The 19,947-nt window shown below is 40.3% G+C and overlaps 1 protein-coding gene across 8 annotated transcripts in view; it reads left to right on the forward strand.

The window, feature by feature from the left end:
* The window catches only part of kcnab2a (potassium voltage-gated channel subfamily A regulatory beta subunit 2a), a 265,891-nt gene that overhangs the window by 113,207 nt on the left and 132,737 nt on the right, over window positions 1-19,947 (forward strand). For 6 of the 8 annotated variants that reach the window (XM_043675966.1, XM_043675967.1, XM_043675969.1 and 3 more), the window contains exon 3: window positions 6,239-6,280. The exons of the other annotated variants lie outside the window; for them this stretch is intronic. In XM_043675966.1, the coding sequence (XP_043531901.1) occupies window positions 6,239-6,280 (42 nt within the window). The remainder of the gene's footprint in view (window positions 1-6,238; window positions 6,281-19,947) is intronic. 8 annotated transcript variants of the gene reach the window in all.

Genomic DNA, 19,947 nt, shown 5'->3' on the forward strand with positions numbered 1-19,947 from the left:
GCTGCAAAGTATGCAAACTTTACAGAAAACTTTATAGAAAAATATCTTGGCTGTTGAAAAATCTTTGCTTTCTCCTTCAAATTTCAATGTTTGTTTTGAGGAGCAATTATTTCTTAAATTCACAGTCAGTAACTATGTCATGGCGACAGTCGCATCCATCGAATATATTGAAATGGGTTTGACCTAATTGCAATCCTGGCTCCTTGCAGCTGCTATGTTATTTTATAGCCAGTTCCCATTTTAAAGTTGTTGACCAATGCTATTTTCTACTCTTGCAATAGATCAAGTTTTTCTAGTAGTTTAAATTATATTGTAATTTAATATCAATAGAATGTGTCCCTTTTAATTCATCATTTTTCTTTGAACAGTGAGCACCAACTTATTTGTGACATTGTAAGACTGGTTATGCACTTTTTAAAAAGTAAAACATGTTTTGAACATATATCTCTAAATACTAGTAATGATTTTTGTTGACGTGGTTCTGCTTATTTATATTCAGCAAATATAATTCATATTTGTAATTTATATTTTATTTCCCTTATTTCTGATTTTTTGCCACGTATATTTTTGCCACCAGAAATTGGGAATATTTTTGTCCAAATTAACAAATGGTTCATTGCTTTTTATTGTAATTGTTAGTGTGTCACTCTTTCTTTCTTTTGATTTGATTTAAATTTGTATTTTTCTCCCCCATTGGGATCTGGGTTAACATTGATAATACAGCATAATATATTTTATTATCACTTTTACCTGCAAAACCAAAGTTTGTGAATGAGTTAGTTAGCTTCCTTATCGATTGTTGCGTTGATCTTCATAAGTATGTTATTTATAATTGTGCACTGGTATAACACGCAAGTTGGAAAATGATTCACATACACTATTCTGGGTAATCCAAGATGGAGGATGGGAACAAATTTTGGCTGTAACAGGTTGCTCCTTTTTTTTTTGAGACATTTTAGGTGTTGGAGATGATTTCCTCAAATTCCAGGATCAGCAATTACTATTTTATATGGTGTAGCATTGTTTTGGAACTTTGGCGAAAAAAAAGTCAAAACAATAGCACTTTTAAAAGGGAGAGGAACGCACATGGTGAGGTCAGTGTGGTGGGGGGAGGAGAGAGAGAGAGAGAGAGAGAGAGAAACCCACACTGCTCCCTGACACAGCAGTGAACCTGCACAGTTACTGCCTTTGCTGTTTGAATTCATGTATCACTGGACATAGAGTGCATCTGGGAAAATTAACAAACAGTGAAATTCACAACTAATCTTGGAGGAACCTATTTGGGCGAGGTCACAACACAGAAACCGATGAGTGAATATTTTAGCTGTGGCGTTAAAGTAAGTCTGCAGTAGTGAGTAGACTTTCTTGATTTATATGTTATATTGAGATAAGTCTCTTGATTAAACTTAAAAATATAAGCCATAAGTATGAAGTTAGCCTGGAGCAGTGTTTTGTAGAGAAATAATATTGCGCTATTTTCTGGGTCTGTAGATTAAAAGAAGTAAAAATGGCCTTTGCTGGAGTAATATGCTCTTCTTGTCAGAAGTGGGAGTTGAGGGAGCATTTACATGTTACTGAGGGTTATATCTGCAACAGATGCAGTTGTTTGGGAATTCTATCAAATCGAATGGATTGGTTGGAGAGACCGTTAGAGGCAATGAGGAATTTACAAGAGCAAGGGGATGCGATGGATGGCAGTAATAGGAAGGGAGAAAAGTCGTAGATACAGTCACATATATGGGTTAACTCCAGGAAAGTTAAGAGAGGTGGGCAGGTAGTATAGGAGTTTTCTGTGGCTATTCCCATTTCAAACAGGTATGCTGTTTTGAAAAATGAAGGGGGTGATGGATTCTCAGGGGAATGTAGCACAAATGGCCAGGTTTCTGGTATTGAGACTGGCTCGAACGCAATGAGGGATGCATCTGCTTCCAAGAGATAAATTGTGTTCAGAGATTCCCTCGTCCAAGGCACAGACAGACGTTTATGTGGCCAGCAGTGAAAAATCAGAATGGTGTGTTGCCTCCCTGGTGCCAGGATCAAGCATGTCTCTGAGAGGGTGGAGTATGTTCTCAAGGGGGAAAGGCACTAGCAGGGGGCCATTGTACACATTGGAACCAATGACATAAGATGGGAAAAAGATGAGATTGTGAAGGGAGATTATAGAGAGTTTGGCCGGAATTTAAAAAGGAGGTCTTCGAGAGTAGTAATATGTGGATTACGCCCAGTGCTGCGCGCTAGTGAGAGAAGGAATAGGAGGATAGAGCAGATGAATGCATGGCTGAGGATCTGGTGTTTGGGAGTAGGATTCACAATTTTGGATCATTGGAAACTGTTTTAGGGTAGACGTGACCTATACAAGAAGGACAGATTGCACCTGAATTGGAAGTGGACTAATATACTGGCAGGGAGATTTGCTAGAGCTGCTCAGGAGGATTTAAACTAGTAAGTGAGGCAGGGGAAGGGGGCCAGGGAGATAGTGAGGAAAGAGATCAATCTGAGACTGGTACAGTTGAGAACAGAAGCTAGTCAAACAGTCAGGGCATGTAGGGACAAGGCGGAGAACAAGGTAGGGCTGATAACTTAAACTGGATTTATTTCAATGCTAGAGGCCTAAAAGAGAAGGCTAATGAACTCAGTGCATGGTTAAGAAAATGGAACTGGGATATCATAGCAATTACAGAAACATGGCTCAGGGATGGACAGGACTGGCAGCTTAATGTTCCAGGATACAAATGCTACAGGAAGGACAGAAAGGGAGGCAAGAGAGGAGGGGGAGTGCTGTCTTTGGTAAGGGATAACATTACAGCTGTACCGAGGGAGGATATTCCCAGAAATGCATCTGCGGAAGTTATTTGGGTTGTACTGAGAAATGAGAAAGGGATGATCTCTTTATTGGGATTATATTATAGACCATTTAATAGTCAGAGGGAAATTAAGAAACAAATTTGTAAGGAGATTTCACTTATCTGTAAAAATAGTAGGATGGTTATGGCAGGGGATTTTAACTTTCCAAACATAGACTGGGCTGCCATAGTGTTAAGGGTTTAGATGGAGAGGAATTTGTTGAGTGTGTACAAGACAATTTTCTGATTCAGTATGTGGATGAATGTACCTACTAGGGAAGGTGCAAAACCGGACCTACTCTTGGGAAATAAGGCAGGTCAGGTGACTGAGGTGTCAGTGGGGGAGCACTTTGGGGCCAGCGACTATAATTCTATTAGTTTTAAAATAGTGATGGAAAAGGATAGACCAGATCTAAAAGTCAAAGTTCTAAATTGGAGGAAGGCCAATTTTGACGGTATTAGGCAAGACCTTTCAAAAGCTGATTGGGGGCAGATGTTCATGGGTAAAGGGACAGCTGGAAAATGTGAAGATATGAGATAACGAGAATCCAGAGACAGTATATCCCTGTTAGGGTGAAAGGAAAGGCTGGTAGGTATAGGGAATGCTGGATGACTAAAGAAATTGAGGGTTTGATTAAAAAAAAGAAGGAAGCATATGTAATGTATAGACAAGATTAGATCAAATGAATCCTTAGAGTATAAAGGCAGTAGGAGTATACTTAAAAGGGAACTCAGGAGGGCAAAAAGGGGACATGAGATAACTTTGGTAAATAGAGGTAAGGAGAATCCAAAGGAGTTTTACAAATCCATTAAGGACAAAAGGGTAAATAGGGAGAGAATAGGTCCTCTCAAAGATCAGCAAGGCGGCCTTTGTGTGGAACCGCAGGAGATGAGGGAGATACTAAATGAGTATTTTGCATCAGTGTTTACTGTGGAAAAGGATATGAATAATATAGAATGTAGGGAAATAGATGGTGCCCTCTTGAAAAATGTCCATATTACGAGTAGAAAGTGCTGGATGTCTTCAAACACATGAAAGTGGATAAACCTCCAGGACACGATCAGGTATACCCTAGAACTCTGTGGAAAGCCAGGGAAGTAATTGCTGGGCCCCGTGCTGGGACATTTATATCATCGATAGTCACAGGTGCGGTGCCGGAAGACTGGAGGTTGACTAACATGGTACCACTGTTTAATAAGGGTGGTAAGGACAAGTCAGGGAACTATAGGCTGGTGAGCCTGATGTCGCTGGTGGGCAAATTGTTGGAGGGAATCCTGAGGGACAGGATGTACATGTATTTGGAAAGGGATAGTCAACATGGCTCTGTCCGTGCGAAATCATGCCTCTCAAACTTGATTGAGTTTTTTTGAAAAAGTGACAAAGAGGATTGATGAGGGCAGAGCGGTAGACATGATCTATATGAACTTCAGTAATGCGTTCAACAAGGTTCCCCATACGAGACTGGTTAACAAGATTAGACCTCATGGAATGCAGGGAGAGCTAGCCATTTGGATACAGAACTGGCTCAAAGGTAGAAGACAGAAGGTGGTGGTGGAGGGTTGTTTTTCAGACTGGAGGCCTGTGACCAGTTGAGTGCCACAAAGATCGGTGCTGGGTCCACTACTTTTCATCATTTATATAAATGATTTGGTTGTGAGCATAAGAGGTACAGTTAGTAAGTTTGCAGATGACACCAAAATTGGAAGTGTAGTGGACAGCGAAGAAGGTTACCTTAAATTACAATGGGATCTTGATCAGATGGGCCAATGGGCTGAGAAATGGCAGATGGAGTTTAATTTAAATAAATACAAATTGCTGCATTTTGGGCAAACAAATCTTAATATACACTTAATGGCAAGGTCCTAAGGAGTGTTGCTGAACATAGAGACCTTGGAGTGCAGGTTCATAGCTCCTTGAAAGTGGAGTCGCAGGTAGATAGGTTAGTGAAGAAGGCATTTGGTATATTTCCTTTTTTTGGTCAGAGTATTGAGTACAGGAGTTGGGAGGTCATGTTGCCGCTGTACGTGGCATTGGTTAGGCTACTTTTGGAATATTGTGTACAATTCTGGTGGTCTTCCTATTGGAAAGATGTGAAACTTGAAAGGCTTCAGAGAAGATTTATAAGGATGTTGCCAGGGTTGGAGAATTTCAGCTAAAGGGAGAGGTTGAATAGGCCAGGGTTGTTTTCTCTGGAGTGTCGGATGCTGAGGGGTGACCTTACAGACCTTTATAAAGTCATGAGGGGCATGGATAGGACCAATAGACAAAGTCTCTTCCCCTAGGTTGGGGGAGTCCAAAACTAGAGGGCTTAGGTTTAAGGTGAGAGGGTAAAGATATAAAAGCGACCTAAGGGGCAACTTTTTCACGTAGATGGTGGTACGTATATGGAATGAGCTGGCAGAGGAAGTGGTGGAGGCTGGTACAATTGCAACATTTCAAAGGCATCTGGATGGGTAGATGAATAGGAAGGGTTTAGAGATATATGGGCCGGGTGCTGGCAGGTGGGACGAGATTGGGTTGGGATATCTGGTTGACACGGACAAGTTGGACCGAAGGGTTTGTTTCCATAATGTACATCTCTCTGACACACTCATAAATTTGCATATCTTTTTTATTTTCACTAATTATAAGTGAAAAGTTTAGTTATAGTCATGAAATACAATGTTTTTCATAATTTTCTTTGTGTAATGTCCTAAATTATATCCGTAAATCGGGGACTTACAATGTTTCACATCAATGAGTACATTGTAACCATTTAGGTCAAGAATGTGCAAGATTAACATTAATTAACATAAACAGATTATTTTGTCATTGTTGTTTGTTGGAGCTTGCTGAGTGCGAATTGGTTGCAGTGTTTCTTAGATTGTAGCAGTGACCACAACACAGAAATGCTTAATTACATGCAATGTGCTTTGGAATATCCTGAGATTGTAAAATACATTATTTAAATGCAATTTCTTTAATTCATTTCTAAGAATCCCATTTTAAATTTGGGACTAAATTTTATTAGTTTATCTCCAATTCCTCCCCCTAAAGTTCTGTTAATGTTTATAGCCAGTCAAGCCATTTTGCTTGTATTCAATTCTTCAAATTCATTTAGAAACATATTCTTCTCCTGTATTCTGTGAGAACACTAAGTTGTAGCTAAATGTGGCTTTTTCTCTACTTGGGGCAAGCCGTAGATGACTTAAAAGCAAAACACCAGTGACGCAGAAGCATTCGTAAAGATGCACCATTGCAAAAGACAATTACTAAAATTGTACATTCAATTAATTAAATGAAATGGTACACTTACTTTCCTCTGTTTAGATGAAAGAAATTTTGTTGGCATTCTGCAAATGTCTGCTCTTTGAATTATGATATGGACTCTCTCTTTCTTTTGTGCTATCTGAAGTGCCCGATATGGGAGTCCGAAACGTCAGTTGCAGTTTTACAGGTACTTCCTGCAGACAGCATGTTTCACAATTGCACAGCTTGCTTTCCATTTGTGCTTTGCTATAGTCTGCATGTGCCATTTTGCCATGTTCTTCTATACTGTATTTAGTTTGTATTTGTGCCATTGCAATAGTTCTCACTGTGCAGATGTTTTGAACTGGATCTCCGTTGCACCTGACGGCATTTTGTGAAGTTCGGTTTTCATCAGTGAAACTTTTTTAAATACAGTTGTCCCCCTGTATCTGTGGGTGATACATTCCAAGATCTACCTTGGATCTCCAAAACCACGGATAGTAGTGAACCTTCTCATTTAAATGGAAACTTGCCTCCCTGGCAGACCCCTGGAATTATTTCTGGAATGTTCCATGTAATATGTTTGAGCCACGGGAAACCACGGAAACCAAATCTGCGGATGCGGGGGCTCTACTGTATTATGTCAAATGAGGTCAAGCTACAATATTACTGATTGATTAACCTTGTTTAAGTGATGCATGATAGCTCTTGCTGTTCCCAGAGGATTAAGAAATGTTGTTTATGATTTTGCAATAAGTTTAAATAATTTAAAAAATGAATGGTTGAGTTCTGCAGATAAGAACAGTTTCAGATTTGATCCCTGATCATTACTGAGCAAGCTAATCTCAGTTAGGAACTATATTTATGATGCTGTAATTGAACTTTACTGCCAACTGGTTTAAGGGCAGGTGTGTTGACTCGGAGTTTCACTCCTAGTATCTATCTAGTAGTTATACTGAAAGTGCACATTTCAGTATTGTATCTTTGAGATTTTGACACCATTGCAGTTGAACAGGTTGTCAGTATGAAACACTGTCGACTTGTAATAATGGCCATTTGGATGAGATTGGGAGGATAAGAGAGATAGGAGAAAACTTGGAAAAGAAGAGAGGAAGTAAAGTATGATTTGCTAACAAATGGCTATGACAAAAAAGAAAAAGGACTAGAAATTAGAACTTTAATGTAATGTTGAATAATTGAGTTTTTGAGTCTTCACACTTGCTTGCTTGTAGTCTGATTCTTATGTGTGCTATAATTAGTGATTTTCTTTTCGACAATTTTTTACGTAATTTTGAATGTTAGTTCTTTGCGAGACTTGTTGAAACTTTCACATTAGTTTTTGAAGATCGTTGTAATTTCCATGAAGTGGAATATTTTGTTTTCCCCCAAAGTGAGTTTGTAAATAATACTTCTGTAAATAGCTCGTCCATTCCGGGCTCTCTAACAGTGTCGGAAACTTTTAGAAAACTATCACTGAAATGTAAAATTATAAAAAATTATGTTTCAAGAGTGTTCTGAAAATATTTCTGCCTTACTGTGCTTTTAGTTTGATTATTTCAAAGTTTGATCTGAACTTACATTACAGAATCAAGAAGAAATTAGTTATGCTGTGCATAGTTACACCATAGCTCTGATGTAATTTCACAATAATTGGAATTTTAAGTAATAATATGGTAAATGACTTGAGGAGCTCATATTTATTTGACTTAAGTAAATTTCACAACAGAGTTCAGTACAAGCAGATCCAAAGTAAAATGATTTGTGTCTGTAGTTTCTAGGACTAACTGCTGATTTAACAGTTTGAAAGACTTCTATGGGTGTTATATAGATTGCATAATCTTAATAGATTAAAGGTGCCAACCTATGGCCTGCTAGAACATTGAATATGGCCCAATATCTGTTTTACTGGTAGTCAAATGAAAAGCTCATTTAGCTCCCTTTATTCTCATAATTAAATAACCTTAGCAGGATCATTGACTGATTAAAAATGTTGAGTGAAAGTTTATTGTTTTTGTTTATTTTTTATTTTTGAATCTTGTTGTTTTATTTATATTTTATTTGAAGTGAGATTTTCAAGTACTGTACAATTAAATGGAAGATTTTCCAAGGAGCTAAACTTCCAATCAGACATTCTTTTGCTCCTTTTGTGTGGTGCTGTAACCTTACTGGTGAGCCTATCAACAGTCTGTGATTGGAGGAGCAGCAAACAGCCCAAGTCCTGGAGCTGTGGCAGTGGGACTGCAGGACAGGTTTGGGAACAAGAAGCTTTCAGGGAGGGTCAGGCTTGTGGGAGACAAATGTCCTTGTTTATTGCAGTGACAATCATTATCTTTCTGAAAGTTGCTCACTGGCTCCCTGAGGAAAAGAAAAAATGAAATGTGCACATGTCCCCTCTTTGCAAAACGTGTGACCATCTATGTGATAATCATTTTGGCACCTTGTCTCAAATAGAATTGAAAGATGCGTGAAAACAGTCAGCTCTTTCTGCAGTGTGTTTTTCTTTGCTGATTGATGGAATCTCCATTCTTCTTCCAGGAAATTATCTACTCAAACTAATCATCGATTGTCTCTTGATTCGAAAACAGTATTCACGTGTTTTGCTGTATGACTGAACAAACTATTCTCAGCCTGAGATCTTTGAGTATATGGGACTGGATATACCATAATAGTAATATTTTGAGGTGCAGGATTGCTTTCTCCTTTTCTTTCTTGGCTACTGTTCTACCTCATCATTAACATATTTGAATTCAGCTTGATGGGCAATTTGTTGCCATTTGAAATAATTAGTAGTAAATGCCTCCAGTCATTAACATCGATGCTGCTATGCTTCAAGAAGAACATCAAAGTGTATTTTAAGGATTTTTGTTTGTCCTGCCTCAAACACTGTCCCTTTGAGAGTTGAGAAAACATGACCTGGTATGGGAAGATGCTTTTGAGCCGTCTAGACAGTTTCCAGTCAATCAAACTTGCTTTTGCGGGAATTTTGTCTAAATAGTTGCGGAGCTGGCTTCAAGTAGGATGTTAGTGTTTGTTCAAAAGTCCTCCTATTGAATCTAGAAGATGCAATGTCGACACCAAGAATTTATCTGGCATTCTTTTATATTTTATTACTTTTCAGTATAGGAATGTGGTGATTACACTGCTGTGTACACTAGAACTTCTGTTGTCTTGCAGAGATCTTTGTTATGAAAGCTTATGGGCATGGTTTGAAGAATGCAGAGCTGGTGTAGCTAATCCTATGTTGTATCTCCTGTTCAATGGTGATCTTTTGGGAGGTGACTTTGAAGGCATGGAAATTGCTCAAATATTCCAAAATACCTTAAATATTTGACTGACCAGATGTGGGTTCATTAAATGAGATTTGTTTTGGCAACATACAAGGACAGGCCCAAGCTCCTGTGTGCAGAATTGCAAACCATTCTTGATATCTGCAAATTTACTACAGAGTGGCCAGTGACACTGAAGTAATCCATAAGCTGTAATTCATGGATGTCTGAAGTGATTAGTTTAGTCTGTTTTGGCATGGAGGTGATGGTGGTTAGAGTTTCTATCTAGATGGGTATTTAATGTTTTCACTAGAGGGCAGTTGATCTTTAAGATAAATAGCTATGGTCAGGCAAGTTGGAAATAGTCTGGGGACTACCACAAACCTTACTTGACAGTAGTCTAGATTTTGAAGCCATCTGCTTCAGATCTCCTACTCAAGACAGTCGCAGTCATGTCATCATGAAGCAGTTGGACTCTGATAAAATTACTTGGACATCCACATCTTTGTTTAATCTATTCAGCGTTGCAATTTACTGAATTACATGTTTTGATCAGGTTGTTTGAGCCCAATGAAGAAGTACTGTTCTTTACATTTTCTTGAATTTGTCTGGGAGAAAAGACAAGACAGACATTTCTTAGAATGTAGAATTTGCACACAAATGTGTGTCAAGATTTTCCTGTTTTGGACAAGTGGACACTACTTCTAAAGTTTTCACAGCCAGAAGTTGGATTTGAACTGATTTAGGGGTAGCTTCCTTCCAACATACTTTAATGAGTCTACTTGAATATCTTGACAGTTATTCAATACCAGCAGATACCTGAATATGCATTGAATTCAAATTTCACCATTTTCTATGGGGGGATTCAAACCCATGAACCCAGAACATTAGCCCGAAGTTCTAGATTACTGGTCAAGTATCAATGCCAATATGACCTCAAAGAGTTACTTGTTCTATTTTGGTAAAACTTTTATCTTTCTTTGCTTGTCATTCTTCGATCATTTATTTATTCTCTTTGCAACAGTAAACTCCTCCTGTTCAGTTTGATGGTCAGTGTGGGATTCTGTGGGCTTACAAATGGGGCCACTCTTGTAATGCACAGATCTTTTGCTTTGCAAGAGACATTCATTTATCACCAAGATGTAGGAAGGCTGCACCATGCTGATTTTATTCATGCAGCACAATAATGTAGCTCACAGTCCTGCTAACCAGAGGGTTTGTTCCTCCCAGATTAGATCTGTGTATGAGAGCACGAATGTTATTTGCAACCCTGCCCCTGAAACACAGGAGTGTGCAGGGAAGATCATCTCCCCTCAACTATGTTGTCTCTATTCTTTTATAAGGTCTGTCCATGACAGCGATTTCTGGAACCAGAAATCAGTGCATCTGTATGCTGTGTAGCCTATGCTGTTAGAAACCATTGCCCTCAAGCTATTCTGGAAAGAAATATAAAACTGTTAACATTTTGCTAGATTGTACAAGACCAAAGGATTTTGGAAAGGTGGTGCATTTCTTTACTTATGAGTATGAACAATGTTCATACTTGTTTACCCAAAATGAATTCAATATTCTTGAATTTATTTTGTATACTCAGCTGCCACAGCTGAACTAGTGGAAGCCTAATGACCTTAGTTTGCCAGTATGCATAGAAAATGTTACATCATCGTCTGCTCACCCTTGCCTAGAGTGTTGTGGCCTCCTGGGATCCCCATACGAGCAGGCGCACTCTCCTCAGCCTGAGCAGTTGGAAGCATTTGGATCCCTGTCAAATGGGAGGTGGTGTTGCAGGGTACTTACAGAGTGAACTGAGTGAGGGGCAAATTCTGACTGCCTGTCACTCCTCTCTTTCTGTGCAGTGACACCTGCCATACCCCCTTAAAGGATAGATGTTGCACGCTCAAGTAACCTTTTGGTGTCTTTTTCTCATTCATGTCAACGTGTAAGTATGTTATCCTAGTTGTGATGAAGGGTGAGTGAGGTGGTGATGTGTGAACTGCTGAGTGCTGTTGATCCCTTTTTCCTTTTGAAGTATGAACTTTGCCAGATTTGAGCTGCAGTATCACTGTGTTGCTGAGTCCAAAAAGGGTAGCGGCAATGAAATTAGAGACCTTGATTAGACCTAAAAGATGTAATTGAAATTTGTCATCCAAGGGTCATGATGTTGAGGAGCTGGTGTTAGACTCGATTTATCAGACCACACCCTTCAACCAGAAGAGATGGAAGTTCTTAGCCGAGGGCTCAATTGCAGCAGACACGGAGGAATTCATCAGACAAATGAAACTCTGGGAATTCTTCCAAGATGTCAGTAGTGATCCAAGTGAGCCAACTGACTAACCGGGACAGTCATCAGAGAGAGCCATTGAGGACTGACCTAAGGAGTCATCAATTTGGACCCCTCTGGAGGGCCCCTGCCCTGGGCTTGACATGTATGCTCAAACCGTCAGGCAATGTGTGAATGCTAGATTCATCAGCTGCACCCACAAGGTAGAGCGAAACATCATCCGATCAGAATGCAACGCCATTCATGCTCTCAAAACCAATTATAACATTGTCATCAAACCAGCAGATAAAGGAGGAGCCGTCATTCAGAATAGAACAGAGTACTGCAAGGAAGTCTACCGACAACTGAACAGCCAGGAACACTACAGGTAACTACTGGCAGATCCAACCAAAGAACACACTTGTGAACTAAACACATTGATCAAGACTTTTGATCCAGTCCTTCAGGATTCCCTATGCGCCGTCATTCCATGTACTTCTCGCGTAGGGGACTTCTACTGCCTTCCGAAGATACACATCCCATCGTATCAGGCAGTGGGACGCTGTGTGAGAACCTCTCTGGCTATGTCATAGGCATCTTAAAATCTATTGTACAGGGGACCCCAGCTTCTGTCGCAGCGCTACAGATTTCTTAACAGAAACTCAGCACCCATGGACTAGTCAAACCGGGAACATTCTTCGTCACAGTGGATCTTTCAGCATTCTACACCAGCATGCCCCACGATGATGGCATCGCTGTGATGGCATTGTTGCAACAGCCTCAGTACTTAATGCCAACATTTGTCAATCTCCAAGCATCATCTGACAACTCATCCGCTTCATCCTTGACCACAACGTTTTCACCTTTGACAACCGATTCGTCATCCAGACACACAGAACAGCCATGGGGACTAAATTTGCACCCCAATATGCCAATATTTTCATGCACAAATTTGAACAAGACTTTTGTTGCACAGGACCTTCAACCAACACAATACACCAGAAATATTGATGACATTTTCTTTCTACAATACACCAGAAATATTGATGACATTTTCTTTCTCAGGGCTCATGGCGAGGAGTCACTGAAACAACTACACAGTGATTGCAGTGAGTTTCATCCTACCATCAGACTTACCATGGACTACTCTTTTTAGTATCTGTCTCATTCTTGGAGACATGCATCTCCATCAAGGATGGGTACCTCATTACTTCATTCTACTGCAAACCCACGGATTACCTCAATGCTACACTTCTCTAGCTTCCACCCTAAACCCATTAAAACAGCCTTCCCGTACGGATAAGCCCTATGCATACACAGGATCTGTTCAGATGAGGAGGAATGTAACAGACACCTGAAGGTGCTCAATGATGCGTTCATAAGAACAGGGTATGATGCTCAACTCATTGATTGCCAGTTCTGACATGCCACAGCGAAAAACCGTAATGACTACCTCAAGAGACAGATACCATTTGCAACTGATGGTACCCTTCATTGTCCAGTACTTCCCGGGAGCCGACAAACTGTGCCATGTTCTTCGCAGCCTACAACACATTATTGATGAGGATGAGCATCCCGCCAAGACTTTCCCAAGTCTCCACTTCTCACCTTTTCAATAACTGCCAAACAGATGATTGTTCACAGCAAACTGCCCAGCCTTCAGGGCAGCATCGACCACAATATCATACAACCCTGTCCTGTCAACTACTGCAAGACATGTCAAAGTGTTGACACGGATGCCACCATTACCCATGGAGACACCACACACCACTCTGCCAATGCTGTCTATCTCTCACACTGCAGGCAAGGATGCCCTGAGGCATGGTACATTGGCGAGACCAAGCAGACGCCACAACAGCGGATGAATGGACACTGCACAACAATCAACAGACAGGGCTGTTCCCTGTAAGTCGAGGAGCATTTCAGCGGTCGGAGTCATTCGGCCTTGGATCATCGGGTGACCTTCCTCCAAGGCAGACTTCGGATAGGCAACTACGCAACGTGGCCGAACAGAGGCTGATAGCCAAGTTCAGAACCCATGAGAATGGCCTGAACCTGGATCATGGGTTCATGTCCCACTACAGGTGACCCCACTACACTATACACTCTCTTGCACGCGCAAACACAAGCACACATACTCTTACATACACTCACTCACGTAAACCCCCCCTCATACACATGTTCTCTCTCATGCATGCACATACACACAAACATGCTCACCCATGCACACAGTCTCACAGGCTTATACTCCATCATACTGTGGTGTAATGTGGTGAAACGGTTAAAAATTATGTCCCAATACATGTGTGAATCTAACCGGAATGGAGATGTTGCTTAGTCCCGTGTGAATCTTATTACACACCTCCCCGTGTGAATCTTCTTATCTGTATGTAACCAGAATGGAATGTGTTTTTTAGCCTTGCTCTGCTGTTCACATGAATGTTTATATCTGGAAAAGAGTATATCAGCTGGAAAAGTCTCCAGTTCGGTGAGTCTGCTCCGGGGTTACGTTTAACCGCCGAGCGTGGGTTGTTGGCAACCGCTCTACGAGAACTGACGGCTCCCAGTTCCGGTAACATGTAGAGTGAGTATAAGCCAGACCCGTTGGTTGTGGCGACGCTGCGGGGAATAAAATGCCCATATTCTAGCAGACTCGCCTCTTGGTCGTTTGTTCTGTGTCAGACTACTCTCCTACGAACCTGACCTTGAGAATTTTTTAAAACACATACCCACAGACACATTTTACCAAGCTTTCACACATGCAAGCATACACTCTCTCACATGCACACACAATCACATGCTCGCTCTCTCTTTTCTCTTCTCTCCCTCCCCTTTTCTCTCCTCTCCCTCCCCTTTTCTCTCCCTCCCCCTTGTTCTCTCCCTCCCCCTTGTTGTTCTCTCCCTCACCCCTCTCTGCCCGCCTGCCCTCTTTTCTCTTTCTGCTTCCCGCCTGCCCTCTTTTCTCTCTCATGCACACACATACAAGTCTATGGGGTGAATTTGTATTTGCAATTAGATTCTGTTTTGCTCAAAAAAGGCACAATCTGCAGGCAGTCAATAAATGTAATATTTTGTAAACTCCTCTTTGGAAATAGATTGGGATACAGGCAGACCTCACACCTTTAATGCAGTGTCTGAGCCTTTTATTATAAAACCTTCTCAAGATAACTTAAGGTGACTTAAAAGAAGTCCTGGGATTTACATATTAATGAATCGAAACCTGTTTTATAAAAGATGAAGCACTTAACAGTCCAGGCTTGTTCATTATATCACTGTATGACACTGTAATTGTTTGCTATAAATTCTGTGTCTTATGATCTTATACTCCACAACCAAGTGATGAAGGACCAGCGCTCCGAAAGCTAGTGCTTCTAACTAAACCTCTTGGCCTATAACCTGGTATTGTGTGATTTTGAACTTGATCCACGGGTGTGTGATGGTCCTGCTTGATGATGAGCTTACTGTGATGGGACCGTTTATAGGTAATGAAGGAGTTAAGCAGTGATGCTTACTCTGGCAAAGAGCAAACGATTATTTGTCCATTTGTGGCACTACAACTAGTTGTACCTGTGGGTTGCTTGCACACAGCACCTCAGTCATCTCCACTGCCATTGCCTTCATCAAACTGGATGATCTCTTGCTCACAATCAGCCTGCGGGAACAACTCAAGGGTATGACCACTAAATTTGGATGCTGCCTTCTGCTTCATTTCCAGAGTTAATGAGGCCAAGAAGCCAAGTCCTCCAATCGTCCTGCAGTCCAGAAAGTGAAGTGCTCTTGGGTAGTAAAACAAAAGCAACCATGGTATTGAGATGATGTCCAGCATTGTAGGGAGTCAGACATTGATGTATCACTCTGTTCTATTGAATTAGCTTTCTTTAGGATTAGGAATCATCCATTTGGGATGATTATTTTGTTTTTTCTACCCAATGTGACCATACAGCAGCTGTTATGCAATCTGGCCTATTTGGTAGTCTTCTGTGGTCCTCTCTCCTGAATGCTGGACAACATCAGGTGTAGGAGCAGAAGTAGGCATATCAGTCCATTGAGCCTTCTTCACCATTCAATGAGAATATGTTTGATCTGATAATCCTCCATTCCACTTTCCAGCCTTTTACCACCATCCCCTTGAATTGCGTTACTGATTTAAAAATGTTTGTCTCAGCCTTGAATACTCTTAGCGACCCAGTCTCTACAGTCCTCTGTAGTAAAGAATTTTACAGATTCACCACCCTCCAAGAATAGATTCTTCCTCATGCCTGTTTTATATGGGTGACCCCTTGTTCTGAGATTGTGTCTTCTGTCCTAGACATTCCCATTTAGGGAGAAACAAGCTTTCTGCATCTATCCTGTCAAGTCCTCTAAGAATCTTGTATAGTTTAATAAGGTTACCTTTTCATTCTTTGAAACTCCATTGAGTACAGGCTCAACCTGCTCAACCTCATAAGACGATCTCTCCATACTCAGCATCAACCCAGTGAACATTATTTAGATTGCCCTATATATCTTTCCTTCGGTATAGGAACCAGAACTGTTCTTTGTATTCCAGGTGTGGTCAAACTAATGCCTCACATAATTTTAGCAAGGCTTCTTTTTTTTAATATATTGCATTCCATTTGCTTTTCCTCATCCCGACTTGTATCTATCAGGACTCCCAATGCCATCTGTGCTGCGGCTTTCTGCCATCTTTTTCAGTTTAAATAACATTCAGCCTCTCTAATCCTCCTGCCAAGTACATAACCTTATATTTTCTCTACATTTTTTTTTCTATCTGCCAAGGTTTTGCCCATTCACCTAGCCTGTTTATATCATTCTGCAGAATTGTTGTCATCCTTATCACTTGCCAAATTTTGGCATTTGCAAACTTGACTATAGCATATTCATTTTCCTAATTCAAATATTAATATATATTGTAAATAATTGTAGCCCCAGCATTGGTCCCTGTAGCACTCCTTTAGTTACAGGTTGCCATCCTGAAAATGTTCCCCTTAACCCAACTTTCTGTCCTCCGTTAGTTAGCTGATCCTCGATCGTGCTGATATACTATTTCCAGCATGGTAGACTCTTAGTAGCTTAACTTGCAGAATCTTATCAAACACCTGCTGCAAATCCAAATTTATCACATCCACGGCTTCCCCTTTGTCCTCAAAGAATTCTAGTAAATTTGTCAACATGAATTTTGCCTTCATTGAGCCATGCTAACTCTGGTTACATTGTATTTCTATGTGGTGTGCTGTTGCATCCTTCATAATAGATGCTAAAATTTCCCCAGTAACAAATATTAAAACAACTGGCCGATACATAACGGTTTTTTTTTTACTGCTTCCCTTTGTGAATAAGTGTGTTACAAAAGCAGATTTAAAATCCTTTGGCACTTTTTCAGGATCTAAAGGTTCTTCAAAGATCACTACCAGTGCAATCATTATCTCTGAAGCTATTTTGTGTAATATTGTAGAATGCATCACATCCAGGAAACACTTCTTTAGCCCCATTAGTTTCCCTATACTTTTCTTTATAGATAGTTATTCAATTTACTTCTTCTCTCCTTTTTGGACCTCCTGGTTTCCCCATTATTATTTCCCCTACCTTATCTTCTAAGGGGCCTATGTTAGCTTTGGCCTGTCTTCCTTTTTACACATTTGAAGAAGCGCTTGCTGTGAGTCTCGATATAACTTGCAAGTTTATCTTTAAGTCTGTTTCCTCAGTCTTTATTTTTGGTTTGTCTTTGTTCATTTTTTTTCATTTTTTCTCAATCCCCTGGCTTGCTACTAATCTTTTCCACATTGTACTTTTTGTTTCATTTTGATGTCATTCTTAACTTCTCCTGATGACTTATCCCCTTCCTAGAATCTTTCTTTCTTACTAGGGTATAATCTTTGTTGTGAGGCGGGGTCTATTTTTTAAAATGTCTGCCATCATTCCTCAACCACCTTTGCTGCTAAACTCCTTTCACAGTCTACTCCAACTAGCTCTGCCCCCACTCCTTTGAAATTAGCTTTAAGTTTAACACAATTGTTTCCAACCCAAGTCACCCACTCTCAAACTAAATGCTGTATTCTGTCATGTTATGATCACTGTTTTCTAAGAGATCCTTTATTCTAACATCATTTGAAACCCTGCCTCATTTCACCAGATCCAAAATAGGCTGATCCCTGGTTGGATCCACATGTTCTCAGAAACTATTTTGCATGTGTCCTAATAATTCTTCCTTTCGGCTAAGTCCACCAAACTGACTTTCCCAATCTACATGAAGATTAAAATCACCAATGATTGATTTTGAAATGTGCCTTTGTTCTTTCCTGAATTATTCTCTGTCCTACAGGCTAGTACAATTGCAACATTTAAAAGGCATTTGGATGGGTTTATGAATGGGAAGGGTTTGGAGAGATATGGGCTGGGTGCTGGCAGATAGGACTAGATTGTATTGGGATATCTGGTCGGCATGGACAGGTTGGACCTAAGGGTCTGTTTCTGTGCTGTACATGTCTATGACTCATGATAGGGAACCCAGAGTCATAGACCTATTTCTACCAGTGTTGTCCTGTCCTTGTTATTTCTTATCTTCTAGTCCAGGATTTTTTGTTATCGTACTTATTCCATCCCACATTAACAAAGCTACTCTGTTACCCTGTCCATCCTGCCTGTTCTTTCAAAAAATCATGTACTGCTGAAAAGTTAGTTCCAGCTTTGACCTCCTTGTAGTCATATGCCCCTAATCGCTATAAGATTATACCTATTAACATCTGTGCTGTTTGTTAATTTATTTTGTTCCAAATTCTACATGGATTCAAAGTAAGGAGCCTTTTCTAAAAAAACTTTTTACTATTCTTTCGCAGCCCCAGCCTTTTTACCCTATTTACTGCTGTTTTTATATCCTTGTACACACTTAACTCTTCCTGTTCCACTTGGGATATTAATGTCAAAATAGAGTGACACTATGTACCTTTAAGAGAAAGCTGGCCTGTCCTGTTTTGCTTGGAGGTGGTGGTGTATACCTAGTGACAAGGTGTCTGATCCATGGAATACATAGTAAATAGCTTTTGGTCTTATTTGGGTAGACAAAAGCATGAGTGGGTGGAGTTAGGCTCACATAGACACATGATGTTTGTTTGCTTTCAGTTGTTGAAATTGGGGTTTTTGGAGTTGAAACTGCTAAATACAGCTCTTTTTATACTGCTGCAAAAAGCTCGAGTTCTGTCTATGCTGCTAGATTCATTCATTCATCTCCTGGACTACAGAATGCATGTGAGTGAACTTGCCTTTGCTCGAGGTGTGTTTATGGAAAGCTGATATATTGGAACAGTTGATGAGTAGTAGTTACTTAATATATTATTTTGTTAAATATTTTGATAGTTAGAGTCATGTCAATTGTTTGTATTTAACTGGTGAAAGAAAAATTGTGTTTTGCCCTAGTAGTTTGACCAATCAAAGCACACCTGGAATGCAATACCTTACACTTGCCTTTAAGTTCAAAAGTTAGGATCTCGGCTATCTCCTTGATATGTTTTAAAGGGGTTTGGTCTGATCCACAGCAATAGCCACCTTGAAATGCTGCCGTATCCTTTTGCTATTTTCCCTTTCTTAAATACTTCTCTTTCCCTCTTCTAATTATTTTAGAGCCCTCTCTCTAGCACTAGTTATATGTATCATCAGGATACTTGTCCCAGCATGATTCAAATGAAACCTATCCCGGTGGAACAGCTCTCTTCTAATAGACTTCAAGTAGAGAGATTTCATTTGGGAACCCACTAATGTCAATAATGAAAGAAGGAAGAATGAATAGACTTGAGAAATGCAAATAGAATAAATAGACAATTGTTCAAAATGGTGACAACATATATATCCAGCTGCCACATACTTTTCAATCAGTGTCACTAGATAACTAGTCCATCTCAGTTATGACGGTCTCATTATGGTGTGGATGCCAAGCATCCACAACTTGAACCACCAAGTGGTGAGAGCCTATTCCTATGAATAACCTTGAGGCATTTTATTCCATTAAAGGTGCTATGTAAATATTAGTTGTTCCCTTGTTTTTCGTAGTGCTGGTACCAAAAGTACTACACAGTCACCAATTTGGGTGCATATTGGTGCATTCATTTCTAGTAGAGTCATAGAGATGTACAGCATGGAAATAGACCCTTCGGTCCAACCCGTCCATGCCAACCAGATATCCCAACCCAATCTAGTCCCACCTGCCAGCACCCGGCCCATATCCCTCCAAACCCTTCCTATTCATATACCCATCCAAATGCCTCTTAAATGTTGCAATTGTACCAGCCTCCACCACATCCTCTGGCAGTTCATTCCATACACGTACGACCCTCTGCATGAAAAAGTTGCCCCTTA

The sequence above is a fragment of the Chiloscyllium plagiosum genome, chromosome 34 (genome assembly GCF_004010195.1).
Source record: "Chiloscyllium plagiosum isolate BGI_BamShark_2017 chromosome 34, ASM401019v2, whole genome shotgun sequence".
Taxonomy (NCBI): domain Eukaryota; kingdom Metazoa; phylum Chordata; class Chondrichthyes; order Orectolobiformes; family Hemiscylliidae; genus Chiloscyllium; species Chiloscyllium plagiosum.